The 26,732-nt window shown below is 47.5% G+C and overlaps 1 protein-coding gene across 1 annotated transcript in view; it reads right to left on the bottom strand.

Annotated features, from left to right (window-relative positions):
* The window catches only part of DNAH1 (dynein axonemal heavy chain 1), a 72,318-nt gene that overhangs the window by 15,219 nt on the left and 30,367 nt on the right, over window positions 1–26,732 (bottom strand). Inside the window, exons 27-54 of the mRNA XM_059823373.1 lie at window positions 26,571–26,684; window positions 25,774–25,962; window positions 24,600–24,705; window positions 23,418–23,531; window positions 22,945–23,094; window positions 22,346–22,432; window positions 22,056–22,242; window positions 21,844–21,940; window positions 21,215–21,367; window positions 19,347–19,524; window positions 18,890–19,084; window positions 18,086–18,205; window positions 17,300–17,458; window positions 16,444–16,548; window positions 15,099–15,239; window positions 14,406–14,566; window positions 13,561–13,718; window positions 13,245–13,418; window positions 12,833–12,871; window positions 11,554–11,732; window positions 10,097–10,327; window positions 8,553–8,749; window positions 7,689–7,824; window positions 6,336–6,544; window positions 5,412–5,583; window positions 4,858–5,049; window positions 4,214–4,324; window positions 2,959–3,144 (exon numbers count right to left, since the gene is read on the bottom strand). Of these exons, the coding sequence (XP_059679356.1) occupies window positions 2,959–3,144; window positions 4,214–4,324; window positions 4,858–5,049; window positions 5,412–5,583; window positions 6,336–6,544; window positions 7,689–7,824; window positions 8,553–8,749; window positions 10,097–10,327; window positions 11,554–11,732; window positions 12,833–12,871; window positions 13,245–13,418; window positions 13,561–13,718; window positions 14,406–14,566; window positions 15,099–15,239; window positions 16,444–16,548; window positions 17,300–17,458; window positions 18,086–18,205; window positions 18,890–19,084; window positions 19,347–19,524; window positions 21,215–21,367; window positions 21,844–21,940; window positions 22,056–22,242; window positions 22,346–22,432; window positions 22,945–23,094; window positions 23,418–23,531; window positions 24,600–24,705; window positions 25,774–25,962; window positions 26,571–26,684 (4,240 nt within the window). The remainder of the gene's footprint in view (window positions 1–2,958; window positions 3,145–4,213; window positions 4,325–4,857; window positions 5,050–5,411; window positions 5,584–6,335; window positions 6,545–7,688; window positions 7,825–8,552; window positions 8,750–10,096; window positions 10,328–11,553; window positions 11,733–12,832; window positions 12,872–13,244; window positions 13,419–13,560; window positions 13,719–14,405; window positions 14,567–15,098; window positions 15,240–16,443; window positions 16,549–17,299; window positions 17,459–18,085; window positions 18,206–18,889; window positions 19,085–19,346; window positions 19,525–21,214; window positions 21,368–21,843; window positions 21,941–22,055; window positions 22,243–22,345; window positions 22,433–22,944; window positions 23,095–23,417; window positions 23,532–24,599; window positions 24,706–25,773; window positions 25,963–26,570; window positions 26,685–26,732) is intronic.

Below are 26,732 nucleotides of genomic sequence, written 5' to 3'. Positions count from 1 at the left end.
TGCTTCAGAAGCAGCTTCACACCCTGCGTTGTGACATCACGCAGACCCTGACCCACCAGCTGCCACCCCTGCTGAAGGCAGAGGCCTGCCTTTCTCGCCTGCCCGTCCTGCAGAGGCAGCTCAGCCTGGAAGCTGCACATCTACAGTACATTGCTGGGAGGCAGGAGGAAGCGGCTGCGTGGCTGGCAAGCCAGCACAGCCGCCTGGATCTGCTGGAGCTCCAGCTGAGACGGGAGAGAAAGGAGCTGGACCAGAAGGCTGCTCAGCTGTGGGAGATGGAAACCACCATGAGGGAATCCCAGACCAGGCTGCAGGAGCAGCAGGACTACTTCAAAGATGTCAGCGCCTCCCAGAAGAGTTGTCCACGCACATGGATAGACCCCAAAGACCTCTCTGCTGTACGGTAAGGGCCTGTGTGTGTGTGTGCATGAGGAACAAGCTAGGTGTGGAGGAGGTGGCATGGGAATGGGAGAGGCATGTGGCAGACCCAAGCTACCCTGCACTCTAGCAGTGCTCTTCTGCCAGTGCAGAGCCACCCTGACTCCATGGTGGTGTGAAATTCCCCAGAAGATGGCATCTGCTTCTTCCTGGCTGGCTAGGGCTGATGCAGCAAAGCATGGGCTTGGAGAAGGGAATGAGTAGGGAGAACAGAGGTTTTCCTAGGCTGTGAAGGGGGAGAATGTAGAGGCAAGTCTTCAGCCATGGAGGAGAGCTAGGCCAGAAGGAAGCACAGGCTGCTTGGTGCGAGAGCTTTCTCTGGTTGGGTGTCCTGCATTGACAGGGGCTTTTCAGTCCTCCCTGAACAGCTCTGGAGTAGCTGGTGCTGGTGTCTGCCAGCAAGGAGTCCCTGACTGGCTCTTGAGCCAGCCTGGTCCTTTATGGTGCCCTTCCCAGACCTCCAGGATACAAGCTGCTCACCAGGAGTGGCTGTCCTCTCATTGTTGCCCCACAGCTGCTTGCATCCCAGTTCCACAGCGCACAATGTCCCCTGAGCCCTGTTCTTCCTCAGCGCTGGCCCACTGCTCATGCCTCTGGCTGGTTGTCCCCTCTTGCAGGCTCTGGGACATGCTAATGGGGCAAGATCGGGAGGAGCAGCTCTTCCGCAGCTATAAGGCCATAGCAGCCCAGTGTTCCCAGTTGGTTCAGGACCAGAGGATGCTGGAAGCACAACTGACAGCTCCTATGTCCCAGCTCCCTGCCCTGGAGTCCTCCACAGAGGTGCTCTACCGGCTGCTGTACAACAACTCCAACCAGCTGCAGCTCTCCTCTCCGGTAAGCAAGCGGTCCTACTCCACCAGGCCTTGCTGGGTGGCACAGGGCTGTGAGTCAGAGTCCTCTGTGCCATCCTCCCTGGGTGCAGGGAGGAGAACTTACTGCCTCTCAGCTCACAGAGGGAGAGGAGGTTGGCCTGATCCTTGCCTTGTCCCAAAAGCTATCCAGTGAGGCAGTGGCTGGCTGAGGGACAAAGGTGATTCTTGCTGTGTTTCACATGTGCTGTTAAGTATAGAGATGGGGGTACCTTGGCCAAGGTGGCCCAGTAAGTTACCTCTGTTCCTCAGACTGGATGTGTTTGGAGGCCAGAGCCAGGTGGGTAGTTTGTTTCTGGTGGGCTGAGCTGTTCCACAGGTGGGAGGAAATCCCCCTCTTTCTGCACATTCACATACATTTGGGCTCTGCCCCTCAGGAGATCACTGAGCTGATGCAACAACTGATCACCATGCAGGACAAGCTCTATCAAATGCTGACAGACCTCCTGAGTGACTTGAAGGTCAAGCGCAGATCTCTGGAGAGCCCTATCCTGCAGACAGAGCGCAACCTTTATGTGTATTTTTACTGCAACGAGGATCGACTGAGAGAAGTGGTGGAGGAGTTGGAGAAGCAGGTGTCAGCTTCCTCCAAGGGATCAGTGAAGGAGCTGCTCTATGCAAAGGAGTAGGTCAAAGGGATGCTCGCTCCCTGCCATAGAAGTGGTGTCTTCTTTTGGTTGGGCTGGGTCATTAATCCTGGACTGGGAGAGAACTCTGGCAGCTCTGGCTCCAGTGACAGGTTACTTGGGTCATGGCCCAGCAGCCAGGCTTAAAAGCAGGGAGCTTATTCCTTAAATGAAGAGTTTCCTGAAGCTGGTGGGTGGCCTAGATGATGTGTAAGAAACTGATAAATCTCGTAAGTTGGCATTGGAAGCCTTGTATAGACAGGAGACTTTTCATACCAACTCTACAAGAGGATGGGTGCTGGGGGCAAGTGGACTGACACTGTCTGTGTCTTTCCCCACCTTCCGGGGAAAGGAGTTTTGTATGTTTTGTGAGGAATAAAAAGGTCTGTATTCACAATTGCAGAGCAATAAGCCTGTCCCTCCCCTCTACAGCTGTTACACCCTGTGCAGTGAAATCTTGTACTTGCTGAGTTTGCTCTCTTGGCTATGGGCTGTGACACTTGCCAGGCTCAGAATTGCCCTCCTTTCTCTGACTACCCTATTTCAAGCCAGTATTCCTTGAAGTCAGCCCACCAGCCATTGCTTCTTCCTCTTCTCTACCCGTGGTGGATCCCCTTTCAAAAGAGCCTGCTGGTTCAGACAGTGTGCTGCTAGATCTGTCCCAGTGTGCTGCTAGATCTGTCCCTGCTGTGCAGTCAATACTTGGGGTTGCATTGTGGCACTGCCTGCTGCCTACCCTTGTGGACAGGCACCATGGGGTGAGCCCTCTTCAACATCCTCTCTGGGACAAGTTGGAAACAACAGGTAGGAACACGCAGGAGCCAGGTACTGCCTCTCTGCCCTTCAAAATGCTTTGGTTCTGAAGGAGTGAAGCTGAGAAGCTGTGTAGGCAGCTGCAGGGGGATGAATGGAGATGCTGGAAAAGGCTGGGGATGCTGCAAGCCTATAGAAGGGGAACTATTGCAAAGTGAGAGGCCATCCAGGACCAGACTCAGCTCTGTCACCCTCCCCCTCAACCCAGTTACCTCTGTAACATCACTTTTGTTGAGGTTCCTCAGGCTGGCAAGAGCAGCATCCAGGGCTGGGAGGGCTTCAGCCAAGTCCTTCTGAGCATCATCTGCAATGGCTTGGGCTGTCTGAGCTTTCACTTTGGCCTTCCTTTCCTCAGCCTGCACAGCACTTCTTGTCTCTTCAGCCACAGCTGTGTCCACCTGCAACACCAGAGACAGCCTCAGAAGCATGCTGGAACCAGAGCACTGCTAGGTAAGTATCACAGCTGTCCTGGCAGGTCATGTGTTTTCTTCCAGCAGAGACATACTGGGCCCTAGCTGCTGGAGGGCATCCCCTTCCCACATCGTACTGGCAGGAGGTTTTTGTCAGTCTGTAGAGATCACCCACAAGCTCTAACTCTGGCTGTGCCTGGAATGGTGTTTAGTCCTGCAGGAATTAGCTGCTCTACCCATTTTTCCTATTGGCACAGGGAGAAGATGAATAGGGATGCAAATGCGTAGGGAGATGGAGGAATAAGATATGCCGAGGGTTTTGTTTCTAAAATTGTCACTTCTGCCTACCCCCAGGCTTAAAACACTACCAGGAGGTGTAAAGGGAATGTGGAATATAGCAAAATACTTATGTCCTATGTGGGAACATGGGAGATTACAGACTTCCCCCTTTGCATGCAGAGCAACAGGATGTTAGTGTCTCTGCTCCCTGTCTCAGTCTGGCCCACAGCAGGAGACAGGCAGGGAGGAATAGAAGGAGGAGGGAAGGTAGTGACAGCTAACACAGGACAGTTTACTCTTCTGCAGTGGCATGAGTGCTTGTGTGTGATGATCCCTGAGGTTTGGGCTAGCAGGGGCAGGGATATGGGGGAACAATCCCTTTCAGCAACAACAGGCTGTGCTTATAGCTACTCAGGCCACCTGAGGATTGTGTTAGTAGTGCTGCTAGTCTGTGCTTACAAGGACCAGTGTGGAAAGGGAGCTGGGAGCTTGGCTGACTGACCCCTGGGTTGTGGTTTCAGACACGTGAGACATCACTTCTACTAGCAACTGGCTGGCAGGTTCTGACTGGCCCCCACCAACACCAGAGCAGGGACCTGAACAGAAGGCCATTCTTGCTAGCAGTGTTGCACTGCATAAATACCCGCTGTGCTAATCTGAGACCTTTTTACTGTCAGATCAAGCAGGATTTCATACAATTCCTGCAAGGCCTCCCTAAGTGCTGTGTCCAGTCTGAGCAGTCAGACTTGGAAAGTGCAGGGTTGTCCAACAGCGGTACCTGCAGTTGCTCCATGGTTGCCAGTGTGTCCTTGGCTGCCTGTGCCAGGAGAGGGCGGGCGGACTCCAGCTCCTCCTGCATCCTTGCTACATCCTCTGCTGTTTGCAGGAGCTGTGGGAAGCAGAGTGAGAGCACAGGCAGCAGCCATGGAAAGCCCCAGGAAAGGGCTGTGCTGCCCTGGTGGGTGCTCCCTGCCCAGCGTCAGGCTGTACAAAGCAGGTCTTGCCCTGGTCCCTGCTTAAGCAACAGTTTGGCACTGTGGTGTGCTTATAAACAGTAGTGCCTAACAGTGCCTGCACATGATGAGTATTATTTCATAAGCTCATGGCAATCAGTCAGCAGAACAATGTTGCTGTTACAGGGCTTTCAACTAAAAGGTTAGCAAGGAACATCCTGAGAGATGATGAGCTATGGAGAAGTTTGTGGACCCCAAAGACTGGGGACCATCATTCTTTTAGAGCTGTTACAGACTCAGACCTTCAGAAAGACTGGCCCTGGCAGAAGGCATAGTTCTCATTCACTTTAGCATAAGTTTTCTCCTGTTACACAGGAGATGTGTAGGGCATCTCACTGCATCTCTGCAGCTATAAATACACTACTCAGAGCAGGTAAAGGGGGCCCAAAGCTGAGTGGGAGGGACGAACCTTGTCCAGGCCACTCTTCATCCTGTTCTTGGCTGCCTTCAGTTCCTGTTTCTTCTTTCCAATCAGGGAACCGAAGATGCTGAGGAACTCAAGGTAGCTCTTGGGAGTGACATAATTGTGTCTGGCCAGCTCTGCCAGGTACACTTGGCACTTCTTTGCCACGCTCTGATGGATTTCTACACATACTTGAATCTACAAGGAGAAAGGAAAAAAACAATCTTATTCAGCACTGAACACGTGGTAGGCAAGTCTATGTGATGCCCACAGACAACACAAGGGGCTTACAAAGAGCCTAAGCATACAGCCACAGCAGAGCTTATATATGCATGTGGGCTTCAATGCTACAGAGAGGGTGACAAATGGACATGCCTATTTCAAGGCATCCAAAAGCTAACTAGTTCTGTATTTGAATGACCCTGCTATGAAATATTTCTGCTGCAGGGTAGGACCTTTCTGCAGGTGTGTCCTGCATCCATTGTCTATGTGTCTCTAGAGACATGGCACATCATTGAGCATACAGGAGCTCTGTTTTGTGTGCTGAGTGTGGCACCTACCATCCCATTGACATCTTCAGTACTGGCACCAAGATGTGGTATCTCATGCAAGAAGGAGGAGGCAACGCACTGCAGGGCTTCAGCAGGCCACTCATCAAACCAGTTGATGGTACAGCAGTTCACAAGAGAGGGAAACTGTCTCAAGCGTGTGCGGAAGACTTCTCCAATAGGGCTGAGGGAAGGACATGCAGAAAAGAGATGTTACAACTAGCTATAGATACAAGGATTAAAAAAATTTCCTACTTCCCTAGAATGAAGGAGGGAGGGAAACAGGCAATGACAGTTCAGGCAGTGAACTGCATGTCCTAAGGTGCATGTCACAGCTCACTCCTTGGAAGTCCTAGGTATATTCTGGAATTATTAAGATGGTAGTGGGGTGATGTTTTCTGGGTCCCTCTCTAGGGGCAACACTTAAGGGGTAAGAAATAAATGTGATCTGAAGTCTATTTCAAGCAGGTGAGTGCAGAGATCACATCACCAGACCAAAATCATGGCCCTGATTCTTCCACTTGTACTTGCACTGAGAATGCCCTGTATCTTCTGGCAGCCCTCCTGCAAGCAAGCAAGCCGCTCAGGGACTATGCACTATATTCACGAGTAAACATGGTGCAACTGAGCCCCAAATTCAAGTAAGATATTTTTGTAACAAACAGCTCCATGGTGCATGGAGGAGGAAGCCTGTATTTAACCTGGATCACATATAATCATATTCTTAAACTTTTCAAACTTAATCTTGAAACCAGCAAAGTATTAAAAAAAAAAAAGCTATCCAGTCCTATAGGAAGGTGGTATACAAACCTTATTCCTCCTCCAAAGTTGGGGCTTGGAAACAAAACAAAGGTTCCATGCCAAAGTGATGCAAGGCAAAGGACAAGGAGGGAATAATTAACGTTGACAACATGGAGTCCTACCCCTGAACTGTACCTCATGCACAGGACCATGTGGATATTGCTGCGAACCCGTCCTGTGTATGCAGCCATCAAATTGGCCTTGGTGGGCTGCTGCCCTAGATCGCGAACAATGGGCTTCATAGCTGTCATGATCTGTTGTTCATCATCAGGGTTGTAAATGTTGGGAACATCACCTGAGTTAAGCAGGTTGTTGATATCCTCAAGGAAGGATTCATTTTTAATCTAAGTAGATGATGGAGGAAAAAAAAAAAGCAGTTTCCTAAGTCATAAGACAGTCATGTCTCCACATGCCATGTAGATCACTTCCAGAAAACTATAGCTCTCAGCGTCTGTTATAAGAAATCACTTCTATGGTCACTGGGCTCCAGTAAAGCATACTCTGACCCTTGTCCAGCATTTCCAATTGAACAGCCATGTTCAGCCATTTCAGGGGTGTGGGGGGTGTGTCTGAGAGCAAGCCTCCTTCTGCCCATTCACTGTGTCCTTACAGACAAATTGCGCTCAGGGCCTTGCTCCCTGCCTTGCAGTGACTCTGCAGCCACACCCCAGACACCAGGTTGCTCTGGGTCTTTATTCCTCCAGCACAGAACACTTCACTATTAGGATAAAGCTCATCAATGTGGGAGACAGAGTAATTGTAGGGATGTGTCACAGTCTGTGGGACGATCTCCCTCCAGATCTACACTCACGTCTCCACCTTTGCTAAATCAGCATCCATCTACTTGACTAAAGGCACCCTCCCATGCCCCCTTTCTCCCACACATGCTTCTCACTGCAGGGAAAAGGATGCAGGAACAACCAGCATTTGACAGATGCTCATCTCATCTTAGGGCACTGCCAGAAGGGACTTGGTTCCTATGATAATGAATGCAGTAAAAAAGCCTATGGGGAACATAACCATGAATTCCAGAAGTTGGCCTATCTAGCAAGCTACAATTTACAGTAACAAGACAACATTATCCTGTGGAACCATCAGACATAAGGCCCTAAATCTACTGATATTTTTGAAAAGAAAGAGAATTATGTTCCTTAAGACTTCTAGTATCAGTGGCCAGCGTAGTGTTTAGCTTCAGGCAGCTGGGTCTAAATTCTTTGATCCCACCAAACCCTTGGATGGAGCTGAAAGAGGCTTCCTTGAGCAACAGAAGAATCAGCCTACTCACACACAGCTCTACAGTCCCTCTAGCAACAAATGCACCACCTTTAGTATCCCTGGGGCTTTCTTATAAGATGATGAAGATGGGCTACTTAAGAAATACAAGTTGTGCCTGGTCCTCCTGAGTCCTCTTTAGGGGGATTTATTAAGCTTAGAGATTTGTTTCTGACTCCTTTTGAAATGGAGTCCACCATGCTAATATTCTTGTACCTGTGTGTCTACGAACAGGAATGTCTTGGGTAGACTTTGAAGGCCTGCCTTCATCATGATCTTCCTCACATCATCTCGCCATTCAGTCACACCATAATTTTTGGACAGTTCAATCTGGAAACACTCATAATCTGCCCTAGAGGAAAGAGAAGCCTGTGGAGTTACATCCAATTAAAATCTCCTCTTTTGTCAATCCTGAGTATGTGTCATGGACTCAGAGGGAGAGGACTCAAGCAAGTTGTTTTCCTGCAATGAGTCCTGAGCACACGCCTGTCCTTGTGCATGTTCAGCCACTGACCCAAAAGCACATTTTACTCAAAGCAGAGGTACCTGAGCTAGCTAGAAACCAGGAGAAGTACAACTCCATGAGCTAACAGAGTCACACTGATGCTTGGGCCCAGTGCCTTGGAGTGCAGAGGAAGCAACTCAATGTGGATTTTTTTGTGATGATGTCCTCGGAGGCTAGTTCTCCTTGGAAATGTGACTGTCTTTCTCTAGGAACACATCCCGTATTCAGAGCTGGAAGAATTTGCTTCCCCAGCCTAGTTCCCTGGCTCTTCATGTTTCCCCCTTGAGGCTCCTTGGCTCCCAAGACTCACAAGTCCTACTTGCCATGCTGTCGGTGTCACTTGATCACTTGTCACTGGTAACTCGCCTTTGTTTTCCTGCTGCCCAGCTCCCAGGAAGGATTTTTCTAGTGTAGATGTGCATGTTAACTGAGCCCTAGCTCTTGAGTGTTAAATCTGAAGAGTCAGCAACCATAAAAATGTGTAACCAGTAGCAGGAAGGGCAGGAAAAGAGATTCTCTGGAAGCAGCCCCAATGGAGCTGCTCCACATTAGGTGCATAGGAACGCCTTACTTACATGTGAGATGCCAGTCTGGTGAGAGACTGTCTCCCACTTCCCCCAACACCCAGGAGAAGAGCATTCCCTGGAGCCTGCCGCAGGATCCGGCTGATTCGGCAGATGTGCTGTATTGCATCCATGAAAAGCACAAGCTTCAGCTCTGGGGTGTTGATTTGATTGTACTCCTCCAGGTAATCCTCAATCACAACCTTCAGCTGTGGGCAGAAACAGTCAATTGTGGCTACCAGATAAAAGCAATTGTGGTGGGTGGTTGTGTGTAAGCACAGCCAGATGCTTGGCAGGGTCTGGGAGCAGCTGCTTCTCTCAGTTGCTTCCCTAGGAGCTGCTTGTGGGGTGGTGATGTCTCTCTTTGTTCCATGTTCCTATAGGAACTACTATTGGACTGGGCTGAATTTAGCTAGTGGTGGTGGCAGCAGCTGCTGAATGGTGACCTTAAACTAACTCAGGCAAGCAAGTGACCAAGGTCTGCTGTTCCCAACGGTGCTGTTTGCCTGGAGAAACTGCAAGGCATAGTTCAAAATAAAATAGCTTATGGCTGCCTGACCTATGCTGTTCCAGGGCCTCCCTCTGGGAGAGCTTCCTCACTCTATAGCTGACCACTGCCTGCTGCTGCATCCTGTGGTCAGGATCCTGGCTGGAAAGGGCAGGTGCTGGAAGAAAACCCCGCTGGCTGTAGGTGAGTAGAGAAGCACACTCCTCTCCTGGTCCAGCCATTGCACAGAATAGCTGCAGGAGCAGTCTCTCCTGCCCTTTCCAGGGCTCTCTTCAACAGCACCCTCAGGCCAGAGCAGGAGATGAAGCATGAAGACATGTGCGATTTGGTCCTACCATCTCGGCAATCTCCCTGTGAACCTAGGCAAGCGACATCAGCTGGAATTTATACAGTGCTGAGATCCCTGCCTAGGTGCCAAAGTCCTGTGCACATCAGCAGACTGTGCAGCAGCTTGGTAAGTCTGACTGTCTCAGCTGTGCTCACCTCAGTGGGGGACAGGCCTACCTACTTTGAAAGAGATTGGAAAGCTCAGTTAATTACCAGTCCTTGTCACACAGCTATCACAAGAGGAGAAACAACAGGATAATCATCTGTTTCTGATAATGAGTGCAAAACACATTGCTCATTGCCTTTGCCTAATTACCACTACCAAAGTACTTGCAGTATCTTCTCCAACAGGGAATCTGGCAGTAACATTAATTACTTGTAAAGGTCAATTGTGAAGTCTTTAATGGCAAAAGGAGTATTGTTTGGGGGTAATGTGCCATTTCTTTCCAGCAAATTTCACTATTCAGTCCCAAGTGCAGCTCATTTGGGAGATTTGGCATAGCAGGCTGCCCCCAGGATGGCAATGCAGAGACAGCTTGTTCCACCTCAACTTCTCATCACACCAAATGCAGCCACTATCCATATCTGGGGTAGGATTTCACAGGAGAGCCCTGGGAGGGTTTGTGATTCAAGCAGCCCCAATGGTTACTATTAACTGTTTTCTTTTGTTCACAGAAGATGTGAACATAGCTCACATCATCATGATTCCCAGGGTCCTTACCTTTTCCTGGCTGTCAATTGCTTTGTACAGTTTGATATTGGCACTTGGCTCCATGAAGTCCCCAAACAGAACTGGCTGGGAGGGGACAACCTCCTCAAAAGTGGTGCCTAACTCCTCCATCATACTCTTCATCAGGTTGTCAAACCAGCTCCGGTCCTCCTTGCTGACCAGGCGATCACAGAAGACACGGCAGCTCTCATGGTACCACAGTCTCAGCAGGTGCAGTTTGTTCTGGTAGGAAATCCCAGCAAAACACCCCCGTGAGAGAAGCAGAGAAGTATTAAGAGCCTCGCTGTCAGGAAAGCTGGCTCCTGCTCGGCATGTGGCCAGCTCCACTCCTGCTAGAAAACAGCTGGAGTGGAGAAAGAACTGGGCAAAGGAAGCTGCATTCCTTTCTCCTCTCAAAACCAACTCTTGTCGAAACAGCTGCTTTGCAGAGAGCTTATTACAGCTTCAGCTAATCCCCCCTTTATTTGTCCATATGTCAGGCTTTCTTTTAAGAGATTTAAATTTCATGTTGTTTGTCTTTATCTTTCCCCCTATTTTGATTTAATTTTTACTGTTTTCAGAAGTTCTTACACTTCTTGGAAAGATCCCTTTATCTGGGTGTAGCACAGAATGAGGGTCACAGGTACCTGCTGCGATAAGTCAATCTCTGCTGGCCAGGCTGGAGCCAGAGCAAGGTCCTCAGGAGAGCTGAAGGGGCAGAAGCCTCCATTGCTACAAGTTGGTAACAGGACAACACCTCTGCCCCTGTGAGGTCCCCTGTGGCTCCATCCAGCCCCGAATGGCCGGACTGTGCTGTACTGACTCCCTCTGGCCGCTCACCTGCTTCCACGCCAAGGGAGGGCTGGGGTAGCAGGGGGGATCTGTTTACTACTGGTAGTAGGCAATATAACCAAAGGGAAGGTCACCACATTCATTGAACAGTACCAAAATGCAGCTTCAACAAGAAATTGAGGCCTGTTTGCAGGCTTGTCAAGGAAGCCTTAGCTGGAACATTTCTGGAACACAAGTCTTTGAGGAGCGGCTGAGGGAACTGGGGTTGTTCAGTCTGGAGAAGAGGAGGTTGAGGGGAGACCTTATCACTCTCTACAATTACCTGAAAGGGGGTTGCAGAGAGGTGGGTGTTGGTCTCTTCTCCCAAGTGACAAGTGATAGGACAAGAGGAAATGGCCTCAAGTTGCACCAGGGGAGGTTTAGGATGGGTATTAGGAAAAATTTCTTTACTGAGAGAGAGTGGTCAGCATTGGAACAGGCTGCCCAGGGAGGTAGTGGAGTCACCGTCACTGGAGGTGTTCAAAAAACGTGTAGACGTGGCACTGCGGGACATGGTTTAGTGGGCATGGTGGTGTTGGGTTGATGGTTGGACTTGATGATCTTAATGGTGTTTTCCAACCTTAATGATTTTGTGGTCTTTCCCTGGGTGGCATGGCTGTACTAATGGGAGGACTCACCTCGATCTTGCTGGGCTCAGCCATGAGCATGCCCTGGAACACCTTGGAGAGGTCTCTCAAGTTGAAGGTGTAATGTGACTTTGCTGGTGTGGGCAGCAGCTGGGACGTGATGGTCAAATACATGCAGATAGTGGCATCAACCAAGGGCTCATTCAAGTCTTTGACTGCAAGTGCTTCTGCTGCAGAGACAGAAGAAGGTGGAGAGGATGCCAAGGTGGTGATGCTGGGATGAGAAGGTCATAGCAGTGCAGACAGGTGGTACTGAGTGGCAGAGGTGTTGCTAGGACTTGGCCAGGAACACACTTGTCTTCTGATTTCTTATGCAGAGACTGTGTGGGGACCTGACCAAGCACCTGCTCACTGCAGTGGACAGTTTGCCAATGAGTTTCCTAACCAAAGGGAATCAGATCTGGGGAGGGAAGAATGCATCACAACAATTCTGCGGTGTTAAGACTCCACGCACTCCAGGGAGAGAGGAGATGCTGCCAGACAGGTAATTGGTGCTTACCTGAAATACTCGCAGATAGATTTTCCTTTTCCTTCCATGTACTCCCTTAGTGGAGTCTCAGCTACTTTTAAGCTAGAAGGTGTGAGTGCCCTCTTAGCTAAACTGCCTTGCAATTCATTGAGCTCAGCAAATGCAAAGCCACTGAGGAATAATTTCTTATGCAATAGTCTGGCAAGATTTAAACATAGCTGCCAGTTTTAGAGCATAAAATACTTTAACTCCCAATCAATCAAGTTCATTACAAACACTGCTGGGGAAGTAGAGCCCTGTGACACCCTAGCATTTTGCACTTTTTTGCATGATTTCCAAAATTCTTTAATTTCTTTTAAAATCACAGCTAGATGCTTCAGTGTGCCCCTGAGCTCAGTCAGGTACTGACGCTTGTGAATACTGCAAGCACTCAGAAAGCTCTGCTTCGCTTCTCTCATAGGCCACTATTCTCACTCCTTCCTACTGGCAGGTTTGCAGATGAGGGCACATTCACAAAGATGATCCTAAATTCCCACCCTGTCAAATGTAAGAGGACTTATTTCACTCCAAATGAACCCTTTTTTCTGGGTGGTTGTAGCACCGTGCTTAGATCCTCCCTGCTCAGCTGTCCACAGGCTGCAGCAGATGGAGAGTAACAGAAGGCTCTGCTTCCACAGAAGGCTGTTGTCTGGGCAAGTGTCTAGCTGCTGAAAGCACAGGTAAGCTATGCCATGCTGTGCCCATCAGCTTGTTCTGTTTAAAGTCTCTGTCTCTCCCTCTCATCTTTTTGCTCTTACTTACGCACTGGATCTCGGTAACTTCTTTCTCCTAGGAGTCCAGCTAGAAAAAGACAAAAAACCTGAGTTATCACTTTACTCGCTGAAGTGAAGGATATCTGCATCATCCATCACAAACAAAATCCTCTCTGAAAGGCCTAGGCTATGTGATACCTTATGAAACTGTGAGAGCCAAAGTTGAATTTTGCTGATTTGCACCAGCAGAGTTTGGCCCTGAAACTAAATGGTGTATGAGCTCTCTGTTTGCTAAGATTCAAACAACACTTTCCCAAAAGCATCTTCAAGAAATTAATGTAAGTTCCAGCTTCCAACACTTTGATCAGATCATCAATATTGATTTCTCCCCTTCCAACCTCCATTATCATCAGGCTGACTTGCAACATGAGGAGAAGGTAGCAGCTGTCTGCAGAACTTACCCATCCAGCTGCCAAGGATGGTGGAGAAGATAGTCTTCTTGCTGCTCTCCTCCATCTCTGTGAAGGAGAGGTAGTTGAAATGGCGGGTGAGGCGTGGAGTGACAGCATTCCTTCCCCCTCCAGGAGGTCCCATGGCACAGACAAAGTTTATATCTACCAGCTTCTTAAAAGTACCTTGAAGAGTGCAAAATCAGGAATGAATGCTAAGTTGTAGCTAAAAACCCTCACCACAAATCTCCACAGCAGGTATGCACATCTTGATAGATGTGCAGGCCAACTTTTGCCAGAAGTACTGGGCAAAGGATCTGGGTCATACCAATCTGTTGCCTGTCGTACCAGCCCTGGTGGTCCATCCACTGCCGCAGCAGCTCGATGGGTGGCTGAGCACCGTATTTCTCCAGCATGGGCATGTTCAAGTCATCAATAAAAAATATGAAGTACCGCCCAACCGGAGGCCCGAACACACCCTTCCGTCTGTAAGGACAGAAGCCATGTAAGGACACAGGACAACTCCTATTGCAAAGGTACTCCTAACTTGATCCAAAAGCAGTATTTTCTCCAGAGGCTTCCTAGGTCAGCAGTTTCAGCTATCCTTACGCTTACACTCCATGTAGCCCTTCAGATGGGCCTTTGCATGGAAAATATGCAGAGCAATGTTTGAGGCGCTGGCTTCTTTCCAAACGTATGAGTGAAATTTTGTCTACTTATGCACAATGTGAATGAATAAATGGGTGCAAATAAAAGCAAAGCTTGAGCCCATGAATCTGTTGGAAACTTCAAACCAGTGGCTGACCAGGGTAGCTGTTAACCGTGGGGAGTTGGACTGGGGGTCAGCGGTCACATTTTCTCCCCTCATCAGTTTCTACAAAAATCCCCCACTAGGGTTTGCAAACACCTGTGCTGTGAACCGTAGTATTTCTGGAATAACTAGAATTGGAGCAACTTTTTACAGACCCTCACTAATCCTTCTCACTTTCTTGCCATTGTATCAAGTTATTACTGGCTCTCATAAGCCCAGCTCAGATTTGCTGTGTGTCCTATCTGTTATCCACAGCTGTACATGCTGGGGCCCCTTCAGGTCTTGGGATGAAACTAAATGGCCAAGCTGATAGAAACACTGAGCTCAGGGATACTGTCTTTGCAAACAGAGAGGAAACTTGCCTCTTATCCAGTTTGCTGTCAATGAGATCCTGGGTTTGGTTAGCAGAGGTGCGTGCTGAAAACGTCAGGAAGTGGGTGATGTATCTGAGAGGCAAGTTCTTCAAAAGCTTGTCTGTAATTGTGAGAGTCTTCCCTGTGCCAGTGGGACCGATGCAGAGAACCTAGAAGTACAATCAGCAATGCAGCATAACCATAGGCAGACAGTCTGTGTTTCCCAGCTCTCTAACGTTTGCTAGAGGAAATACAGGTTACTGCTCACTTAGGCATTCAAAGGCTGGGAGAGGACAGAAGGCTTGCTTCTGCAGTAAGGACAGCTGTTCAAGGTAACAGATCTCTTTACATGGAAGGAATCCAACCAAAGAAGTATGAAACGGAACCACAGGAAACAGAGAGGGATGGTGATGGGCTATCATCGTGGTGCAGAGGGGATCTAGCAATTGCTGCATTTTGACTGAAAAACCAAGAGTTGATACTCCTTTCGGGCACTGGCATAGTCCCTGGGGACAGAATGGAGAACTCCTGTTGCTTAGGCACAGCTTTTGAGCAGAGAAGTATAAATCCATGAGAGTGGGAAATAATCTAAAGGTATCAGGTAGCTCTTAGGTTCTGACTGCACTGAGAGAGGAAAAGGTGCCCCTACTGAAGAGAACACAGTTGAACCAAAAAAATTAAAAGACAAGGCTGGGCACGTACTGGCTTACGGTTGGTGAGCAACAGCTCCAGCAGATGAGCCATTTGGACTGTGTTCATCGTGGGCACGATAATGTCACAGAAGTTGGTATCAGGAACCATGGTGAACTTTGCTGTAGAGTCTAGCCACTTCTCCCAGCACACCTAAAAGGTATGGGTGTGTTTAGAGGGGGTGGTTGCATCTGTCCCCTATGGGAATAGGAAAAGTATTTCTGCTGTATTTTACCCATCACAGCTCCTTGTATAGTAGCTCAAATTCTGACAAGGGATTCACGCTTCCAGCCCCTCAATCTCGTCTTGTCACGTATACCTTTCTGTATGGCAATGCTGTGAGTGCCTGACTCATTTCCTTCAGGAGGGAGGTATCCCAAGAATTAGAGATCATTGCCCCAACAGCAACATACTTGCCATCTGTTCTGAAAACTGGGATCAAAGGGTGATGGAGCACTTGTGATATCTGCAAGAAAAGGAATTCTGTCCTAAGCTGACCTACCCTGTAAGTGCTCCCATGGCAGAAGGCCAAAAGAAGGCTTAGCTGGGATCCTATCTTCATGTTTGGTGCCATCACCATTGCACTCAGAGGCACATGGAGGTTTTGTACTTGTACAAGACATGGATGACTTGTGCTAGAATCAAGTCACAGGCTAACCTCCCAGAGGCTACGACACAAGTGAGATAGACGTTTTGTCAGGGATGTGCTGGAGAACACTGAGAAAATGTGCATTCCTGACCATCCCATGTGGCCTTCCCACAGAGATAATGGTGGCAGCTTCTGCTAAACATCTGATGCTCATGTAGGGCTCCTTACTTTGCTCTGTAAGAAGGGGAAGCATTTTTTCCTCTATTCTTTTCCTTTTTTTTTTTCTTTCAGCCCAGAGGCTGGTGACTGTCAGTCAGATGGGCCTTGCATGCCCTACTACTCTGCCGTCTCCTGTGAAAAAGATGGCATATTTGTCTGCCTTGCTTCTCCTCCAGACTCTGCTGCACACAGCTCTTCTGCTCTTGTGCACTGCTTTCTAACACTGACAGACCTTTCTATTTGAGCTTCTCCCTGTCCTCCTGCAGCAGCCACACCTGCAGAGCCCTCTCACTTTCCTGAGCACTGGCAGAGGCACCCAGGTCTGAACTGACCAGCCCTTGGCTCAAATTTGAAAGATCTGCTTCACAGCCCTGAGGGCAAGAAACTGCCTTCTTCCTTTAATGAAAAGCTTGGTTTCACTTTAAACATTCTAACTTGGTTCCTTTCTTATTTGACCTTGATGAGAAGATCCTACCAAGTCCTGCAGGACTGTGTTCCTTCCTGGTCCCACCCCCGAGATTCCCCAGTTTGGAATTGGAATTTTTTTACCTCTCTAATGACCTCCTCATCCAGATCATCTTCAGCACTGCTAAGCCCAGCATCATACAGTTTATAGTCATAAACCAGTCCTTCTTCTGGGAAAAGTAACTGGATCTGTGGGAATAAAGCTGTGGTAAACCTGGCTGCACTCAGCTGAATTCACATGAGGACCTGCACTACTGCAAGGAAGACTTTAGTAACAGGATGCTGCCCAGACCAGGGAGGCCAGGTCTCTCTCCCAGATCTTCCAGCTCCAGGGATCCCTTGAAGTAGATCTGGTGTATCAGATCCCAAAAAGAAGCCCATCCAAAGCCTCCAGGCATTCAAGAAGCTCTGACCCCCATTCCTCATTACCAGTTCCTCTATAATGAGAGAGGATCTGCTTTGCCCTTACTCATTGAGACATTGAGGTGCTGGAGCGTGTCCAGAGAAGGGCAACGAAGCTGGTGAAGGGTCTAGAGCACAAGTCTTAGGAGGAACGGCTGAGGCAACTGGGGTTGTTCAGTCTGGAGAAGAAGAGGCTGAGGGGAGACCTTATCGCTCTCTACAGCTACCTGAAAGGTTGTAGAGAGGTGGGTGTTGGTCTCTTCTCCCAAGTGACAAGTGATAGGACAAGAGAGAATGGCCTCAAGTTGTGTCAGGGGAGGTTTGATTGGATATTAGGAAAAATTTCTTCACTGAAAGGGTCGTCAGGCATTGAGTGGTTGAGTCACCATCCCTGGAGGTATTTAAAAGATGTGTGGATGAGGCGCTTAGGGACATGATTTAGTGGTGGACTTAGCAGTGTTAGGTTAACGGTTGGACTTGATGATCTTAAAGGTCTTTTCCAACCTAAACGATTTTATGTTTCTATGATTCTACTCACCTTTTCCTTTGCCATCTTCTCCCTCAGCCACAAGCTGAAGGCCATGCGGCCTTGGGAATCTCCAGTAGCACCCACACTCCAGATCAAGGCAAATATAAACCAGGGTTCAATCAGCTCACTGATACGAGCTGCCTTCTCCTGTGGAATCATCCTAATTCCCTGAAAACCAGAGAAGAGCAGATGCAAAATTCTCAGGCATGGTTAAGGTACACAAAAACCAGACTCTTCTTAATGCGCTTGTAATTCTATTCAGCTTCTATGTAGCTTTTTCTAGCCGGTTTTTCACAGGCCTTGTTAATGTATTCTGTAGATTAAAACTTGCTGTTTTATTGGTGTACTTGAGAGACTCCCCTCACTGAACCAATGTCACTCAACAGGAGCTGGGAGAAGAATTTAGTCTTTGGTTTTTAATTTGAAAGTTGTCCAGCGTTCTTCAATACTAATTCTCAAAGGACCTGCAATCTGAAGTGCATTGCTGCTTAGCTCTGATCTCTGCTTTCCACTCATTCTCCAATTCCCTCTGCTATAAATAAAAGTGAACCTCTTCTCTCCAGCCTGGTAGGCATGGAGCTTATCTTTTGCTCTTTCAGTGGGCAAAGCATAATCCTTCCAGGTTTACTTGTGCTTTGCAGGATGTTGTATTACCTTCTGCCACGTAGATGAGCTACAGCATGACCTTTCTGCACCAACATCATCTTCTCTGGTGACTAATCCTCTGCATGACTTAGTGCTCTTAAGAGTTACAGGCACACACAAGTGATAGTGATAGAGGTAGCAAAATCCTACCTCAATGGGAATGAAAGGCTGAAACAAACATTCCAAGAGCATGAGGAGGCTCCTTGTGAGGTTACTGTCCGTTGAGGCAATTATCTCCTTCACAAACCTCCGGACAAAGCCAATGGCCTCCTGTAAGGAGAGGCAGGAACAGCTCAGTGTCACCATCCAACACATTTGATTTTGCTTTTAACTTCTAGAGTTCTGGTTTCTCCTTGCCACCCTGCAGGCTACGTTTAGCAGGGGGAATACGACTGAGAATGCTGCCATTTCCCACTGCGTCCCAAGTACAACCGTTTTGACTGGAGAGAAGCAAGTAAAACCCCTTGGTTCAGTCTTAACCACAAGAAACCTCTGGGCCTGCCTTTTGGTTCTGTGCAACAGTGACATGCATCTTGTGCCGTCACTGCTGATAAGGGTTTACTCCCTTCAGAGCTTTCCTTTGCAGCTCTGGGTTTTTCATTAAAATAGTGGCTTAGGAGCAGACTAGAAATGACAAGACTTGTTCCTACAACTTTCTCCCTGGTGCAGCTCCATTGTTTACAGTGGAGCTGCACCAGGGATCATTTTACCTAGAAAATAATTTTAAAATGAAATAAAACAAACTTTAATGACCAATAAGACTAAGTGACTTTTGTAGGGATCTGTGAATAACCTCTATTAAACCCAGGAAATTCACAGAGCAGTTTGCATACTGGTAGTCTGAAGTGCTCCCACAATGGCATTTAAATCCAGGCCTTGGTAAGTCTGGGCTAGTTGATATCTGAGCTGACAAGCTCCAAGCCATGGAAGGGCTGGGACGGCACGGTAACTCACCTTGAGGAATCTCCTGAAGAGAGATGCTAGCTGCTGTGAGAAGGGCTGCATGATGCCTGGGATTTTTTTCAGCCAGCACTCAATGAAGGGCTCCAGCCCCAAGATGCTGGGTTCCAGGTAAACCATGCCACAGCGGGAGACTGTGGCAGGGGAAGCAACAGCCAGATCTTGGACTTCAAACATCATGGTCATGCTCTGGAAATTGCAAAAGGAGAGAAAGCAAGGATCTTTCAGCATAGTTTGGTGAAGCTGAAATCTTTCCCTTTGTTGCATGAGCCCTCTTTTTGTTCCGTTTGTGCAGCACAGCAGAGGCTTGGCCAACACAGGGCTGCTACTGAGACACCAATTTCCACACAAGTCCATCACAGACATCAAGTGAAAAGTAAAAGGCAAGTCTGTTCCAAGAGGCAGGAAGGACAGCAGACAACAGGCAGCAAAAGCGGAAGGGATGAGTTACCTCTGTCAGCTTGATGATTTCCCCTGAGCTGAGACACAGCTTTTTATTGTCATCTAGCACCGTGTTCATGTTCTCAATCCACAAAGCATCAACTGGCCCATCAAACATATACCACTTCTTGCTGGTGTCAGTGGCCGCAGCTCCCCACCGGATGAGTGAGGAAAGGATCCCATCTGTCCTGAAAGGTGGGAGGAAGGCAGGGCTTGGCCCAGTCTGGTTTTGCTGAAATCAATGGCAAAGCTTCCACCATATAAGGCAACAGAGCCAGAATCTTACCCTGGTTCATGTGCCCAAGGATACCTGTGCCTTCACTTGTTGATGAGCTGCATAAAGATCCACCTCATTCTTTCTTTTACTGAGACATATATCTCAGCCTGAGTGGCACCATGAAACAATTTCTTTGGGCATCAGGATCTGGCCTTCATGCCATCCAACTATAAAATGCCAAGCTTCCCTTCAACATCTCTGTCCTCAGGGAAAAGCAAAGAGGCCTTGCTAGCATCCAGTTCAGGTCATAGGCGGGTTATCTGGTCTCTGGAGGTGCCTCTTTTTCACCACCAAGTGTAAAGGGCGACTCAGGACAGCTACTCTGCTAATTCACATGCTTCAGTTGGGTAATTACAGGTTAGGAGGATGAATCCAGGCTAAAAAGCATGACTCTACCCTCTTTATAACTGAAGTTCCCCATCCTCAGCTGCCTGTGAACCCAGGTGGTGCTGGAGCTGGTGAACAGGAGAGCAGACACACAAGGAATGCTGGCTGTGGACAGCAAGAACTTAATCTGTACATGGAAACCTCAAGTGCAATTTCCATTCCGGCCCTGGCCTCTACTCCCATTATTTAATAATTATTTGTTATTTTTGTAGTGCTAGTGAATTCCAGGGTATTGCTACTGAGATCAAGGGAAAACAGTCTGTTCTAAACCTCAGCTGATTAAAACAGATGGATTTGTCTGTAAATACATTTTACATGGCTGCTGTATTTTTCTTTTTGTCATGTTGACGTGCCTGTGTGCTGCCCTTGGGTAGAGTCATATCATAAATAAACTGTCAAGCTTAACTGGAATATCCTATAAAACGTCCTTCAGTAAAGATGCACCAGAGTCCAGGTTGGGAAGCTCTGGGTCTCAGCATCGGTAATGTTTACTTGCTTGCACTTTTCCTAGAGGCAGTTAGTTTCATATTTATTTAGTTTCCCTGGTTTTACAGAACACAGTCTTTAGCTTTGCCCCTAAGCAAGTGGTGGGTAACAGGGCCAAAGGGAGATTCACACTGCTTCTCACACCTTAGCTTCTGCATAAAGTGAGCTGCAAAGTCAACCTCAGGTCACATATGGAAACATAAGCTGTAGGACCTGGCTGTCAAGAGGGCAAAAGGGTTATTGGTTCTTGCTTCCAAACCATGTAAGCAAGCAGGAGCCCTGGTAACGGGAATGAAATGCCCCTTTATGCCTGAAATTCATCCCTCATCATTCAAGGCCACAAGTGTATTTATACAGAACAATTCAAGTGCGCAGCACAGAGGTCACTTTTCTTCAGAAGCAAAGCAAGTGTTTTTAAGCTGCCGTATCTTAGAGCAGGGGCATGTGCTCCAAAGCAATTGAATTATTCCTTGTTATGCAGTTAATGCTGCCAGCTGAGCTGCAGTAACTGTCTGGGCATGTGCTGGCAGCCGGGCCAAGCACACAATAAAAGATGTCAGCTTAAATCGCCGTGACTGGCTATTGTAGCTTGGTGAGGATAAGGACTTGATTGCTTCTGGTTTTATGCCACTACCCTAAATAGTTCTCAGCCTTGAAGAGAAGACGCTCAAGACCAGAAGAAAAACATTTCCCGTCTGGAAGGCAGGAAAGCAGGTTTTGTACTTTACCACTCATGCGTTAGCAAGTTGAACTCTCCATAAAGCTGGCCCATTGTGATGGATTTGGGATTCAGTACAAAGCAGCTAACTGCTTCGTAATTCCCACCACTGGCTGCAGGCTGACCTTTCAGTGATGTCATTGCAGCTGCCAGGACTTCATAACTCTGCAAAAGCAGGAGAGCAAGAGAGTTAACTGCTATGGCTCCATAACGACAAAGCCACTTGCTCTCACAGCAACTGCATTCAAAAGACAGTGAGAAAGGAGCCATAGTGAAGGATAGTATCATAGTAAGGAGATGCCTGGCTGTATTCACAGAAATAAAGCATTCCAGATGCAGGGGGAGGAAGTTACATCTCCTGTGCAAGAGGCCTGAAGCATCTCGAGACGTCAAAGTATGTCTCAGCCTTAGAAATTTGCAGCAGAGCTAATAAACTTCAGTCTAACCTCCCAACTTGAAAGAGTGAACTACTAATATACTTCCCTGTGGCTATAAATCAATACTAAAAGGCAGCGTCTTGGTCCCCTGACTTCTATCTGAGAGAAGTTGGAAATGCCGGAGCGCGAGTCTTCTGTGAAGCTTAACCCTCTGCATCACTAGGTAGGCGATGGTTTGCTGGGGCCAGCACAGTGTCTCAACCATACCTTTGTCTTCCCAGAGCCTGTTGGCCCCACTAGCATAAGGCCATGACGAACCACAGTGGTTTCATAGAGCTGGATGCACTTAGTCACAAAACCTGTAGAGGAAGATGATGCGGAGTGGGTCTGGGACCACCTGTCTCTTTCCTAGGGCAGAGCACTGGACTAAAAGCCCAGGCCCAGAAGGAGCTTGTGGAGAGCCTTTCCCCTCACCATCAACATCCTTCAGATTCTCTTTGATGCAGGATTTGCGAATGGCTTCTTCCAGGATGCCATAATCAACAGGCTTTTCTGCGATCTTGGGAAATAAATCGGAGACAATACCATTGAAGAGCTTGAGGTCATCCTGCAGGAATTTGGGTACGTTGGCATCCCTGATAGCCCGCAAGCAGATCAGCTCCTGCAAAGATTTAAGAACTCAGAACTTCAAAGATCCTGCCTCTTATGTGGCTGCAGAAAAGGCCACATAAGTCTGTAACAGTGTGAAGTATAAGCACATTTACCTCATTCATAGTAGGATTCTCTCTTTTGAGGTTGCCAGCTGTTGAGATGACAGTCTTCACAGCTCTCATGCCAAAGTCATAGTGGTCCTGGAAAAGGCACAGAAGAAACAATGTCATCAGATACAGGAGCATCACCTAAAAAAGAGGGAAGCTATGAATGCACTCAGTTAGCAGGTAAGAAGAGAAAAATGAGAGAGTTATGCCTTCAGAACAACTGCTCCTTCATCCAAGTCTGCTCTCAGGATCCTTCAAAATAACTATCTAGTCCTCAGCTGTACGGACTACTGGTGAGGAAGACGAGAATAACTGGATCATGAAAAATCCTATATGGAGGGAGAAGTTGGCAGGGCTGCCTGGCTCAAGTCTTCTGCCATTGTAATCCTAACTAGGACTGAAGGTGAACGCAAGTCCAGTCACAGGAGGAGAAAGGAGAATTAGAAAGGAGGGAGGTAGATAAGGTATTGTGGGTCACAATATGGGTATTGTGACCTTTTTGTGATACACTATCACAAGGCACCAAGAGAACCATCCAGGTACTTTGTGCCTACGCTAAGAAAGCCTCACATTTAAAAAACGTTCATGGACATTAAGGTATCTACCTGGGTGCTGAGCTGCTCTGACAACAGTTTGAATGTTGTGGTGATCTTCTTTGCAAGAACTTTGGCTTCATTAAACCCAAAGGAGTAGAGTGAGATCTCAGCAATCATGGAGTAATCTGGGACCATCATAGCCACAGGACGAAAGAGAGCCTGAAACATACAGTTCCAACACAAGATCAAAACACTGTTGTTTCTTGCTTTTTCCAGCAAACTGAAAAGGCTGACTATCTATCCCAGCCTGTTTAGAGGACACAGCATTAGTGTGCCTTACACCTGTCAGGGTAGCATCCTGGCAGACTGCAATCTGAGGAGCGCCATTTGCTTACAGATGTGATTCGAATCTCAAAATGATCCTAGAAACTTTCCAAAAGCATCACAACCTAATCCTTGTCACGGACACACTGGTGGTCTGGGTAGCATCCAGCACCTGTATCGCCCCTCTTCTTTCTGTCTATGCAGTCTGCTCTCCTTACCTTCAGGTTATCGGGCAGTTCAGTACGCCCAGCATATCCTGGGTTCATTGTGATGAAGACTGCACAGGATGGGACCAGTGGGATCTCTGTGCCTTCAAACATGAAGTGATCCACCTAGAAAATTAAAAATATGATCATCCTCAAAGAACCTGCAAATTAAATAGTGTAGCAGAATCTTCCAAGTGGAAAACAATGGCTTTCAGTAGTTAAATTATCAAACATGGACACACACAGCTGCCCACAACTGTAGCGACTCAATCTGCTTCCACTGCAGGAATCCAGTATTACCAGCAACACTTCTCTCTGTTTAAGAAACTGGGCTCATGAAAGAGTTACTGATAGGATACAGATTGGGGGTTTTTTTGGCTCTTGAACAGATTTCTATCCCTCCACCTGTAAACAAACATCTTTCCATTCATTCTGCAGTAGAGTTTGGACCTGAATTAATTCGTGGCAGAGAGGGCAAAGAGAAACCTAAATCCTTTTTAAAGCTGTGTAGGTAGCAATTTCAGATGGGGGATAAAGTAATGCAGAAGAATTCACAGGGAGCAAGCTTCTAATTCCAAGATAAAGTCAAGGAGATTCAGGTCTTAACCCCTCTGAGTCTCCAGAGAACAAAGCAAAGGCTGGCTGCTAGACTGGCTGACAGCTGAGTCTCCACGTAAAGCCAACAATTCACTTTACGTTGCAACTGTGTGTGTGCATAAGTATGCAATTTTTGCATATATTGGGTTTTGTGAATCCACTAAAGCTTGGATAACACATTTAGATAAACGTGATGCTGAGCAACTCATGGCAGAACACTGGCTGCCTTTATCACAGCTCCAGTTTGTATCAGCTCAGTGGATCTGTATCAGAGCGTCTCCCACACCAAAGTCTGCTGGCACTGCAGCTCAAGATGAGAAGTACTTCAGCCTGTGAGAGTGTGGGCAACTGTGGCAGCACAGGCTAGGGTGAAGTTACAAAACCCACCCAGGATGCTGACTATGTAATGGCCTGATATGATGCGCCACAGCTAGGGTATTACTCATGCCTCTCCGAGCTCAAGTATGTCTGTCTGAGTTGCCCCTGAGCAGTGAAGCTGGTCTTCTGTGAAGAGGCATGCAAAGACAAGGACGAGGCTAGACTAGCTCCAGTGGAGATTTTTTTGTCTGCCTTTGCATCCACATGTTCATTACGTACCCTCTGCTGCTGTGCTTTCTGAATGGTTGTTATCTGCTGGGCCACCACAGACAGCACCTCGATATCAATGCGGTTGAACTCGTCAAAGCAAGCCCATGCGCCAGAGCTGGGTAAGGAAGAAAAAATGAGGACGGTCAGGAACACCACACAGGGGCAAACTTGCAGTCAAAAGTTCAGCTAGATCTAGAAATTATAAAGCCACATACTGGGGAGGCAGCACAGAGACAACAAGTGAACCTAGGAGGCCCCTAACATCCCACAGCAGGTAGTGACACAGCCACATTGTACTGGTACAATGGAAGGGGCTGTAGCCCCTCACCCCAACTCTGCATCCCAGGCCATGTGATGAGTGAGAAGGTGCGTGGTCCCTGCAAGACCACGGCAATGTCTTACCTTACAGCCTGGCACAAATTATGCATGTTACAGATTTGGGCTTGAAAGAGGTGTCACGTTGAATTCCTGTTTTGTACCTGAGCTATAAGTGTATCAGATACAATTTAAACACCTCTTCAGTTCATTTTTCAGAGCTTAGAAGACTATGTATAAAGTTGGAAGCATGTATATGAGGAAGGTGATCTTCCCACAAGGCATGGTTTAAGAAAGAAGTTAAATTACTTACAAAGAAAACATCTGAGAAAAGAGTATCAGCTTTTGTTGGAGTAACTAATTCAGATTCACCACTGTGCAACAGACTAATTGGACCAGCTCTGTTTGAAATGTAGAGAAGAGAGAAGCTTCTCTGAGAGCATCCCTCAGGGCTTAGAGCAGTCTCTCTTGACTGCTCAATTTCAGATACACTCAGCAGATTCTCTCCTTCTTAAGATTAAGCAGCTTGTAGGCTGACTCTCAGTTCAGCGTGTATGATATTAAAACAAAGGCCAGAGCTGCAAACATTTGCACCAGTGTCTAAATAGTGGATTGCTGCAAAGCATTTTAATTTTGCCTTAAATGAACAGGATCTCTTTTTATCCAATTTTTTTTTTAAATTGGCTCAACTGTCCCTCCCTTCTGGCAGGAATTTTGTAACTTTGCTCGTTCTGGAACACAGTAACCCCCTTACTAGGGCTTTGCTTGTTCTTCTGAGCTGCTATGAAAAATACCCACCAATTTCCAGTGGCCAGCATCCCTGTATCCTGCCCACTCCGCGATAATGACACGCAGCACTTCATTGTACCTGGCTAGTCCCTTGAAAAACTTTCCCATCGCCATAAAGTCAAGCTGGTCGGAGCAGTTGAACACTACAGTTTGGATTGCTAGTGCTTTGCCCAGGTCTTTTGTTGTTTCTGTTTTGCCTGTTCCTGCTGGTCCTGCAGGTGCTCCTCCAAATTTCAGGTGCAGAGCTCCTGTAAGCGTCAGATAACACCTACGACAAAGAAGAGACCAGATGATGAAAGGCATTTCTACTACCGATTTCGGTAAGGGAGACATATGAGCTATCCAGCTGGAGACAAGTAGGAATCCATTCTTTATTATTCTGTGGAACCGCTTAGATATACAGCATTTTGCAAAGGAATTAACTATGTGGCTTTGATTAGTATTCATGGGGGCCTGGATGGACAAATCCTTCTGCCACTGGCTTCAAATTCACTCTCCAGAAAATGTTACACCCTTTTATAACTGTCCTATTATTGCCGCTGCATATTCTAGAGCACTAGATGCCTCTATCTACTGGTTTGTAGAAGAGCTCCTTAGCTATCAGGTGGGCATTTTATACGAGTCAGGACACTATATTAAGAATCAGGAGAGGGAAAGCAATCAGTCTGAGCACTGATCACTAGGAATACAGTAGAACCAATGCCAGGGTGTTCCTATGCCCTCTTCTCAGGTAGTCCTTTACTGTACAAATGATTTCTATTTACATACATTAAGCAGTAAGACCAGCATGGTCAGATCCTTGGTTTAATCCCCAATAAGGCTTGTTCATACAGAAAAAAAACCAAACACTTATTACCCAGAAAACAATCTCCTCACCTGTCAGTGAGGGGCGTGATAACCAGACGGCCACTGTTCCCCAGATATTCATAGCCATAGATAAATTCAGCATTGACAGCTCTGATGTAGAGGTCCCCCCTCGTCCAGTAGTATCTAATGATGAGTGAACATGACATCAGAAAGATAAACACTGACTGGCAG

Source organism: Gavia stellata, chromosome 12 (assembly GCF_030936135.1).
Source record: "Gavia stellata isolate bGavSte3 chromosome 12, bGavSte3.hap2, whole genome shotgun sequence".
Taxonomy (NCBI): domain Eukaryota; kingdom Metazoa; phylum Chordata; class Aves; order Gaviiformes; family Gaviidae; genus Gavia; species Gavia stellata.
Note: the sequence above shows the minus strand (reverse complement) of the source record. Positions and strands in the feature narration are given on the sequence as shown.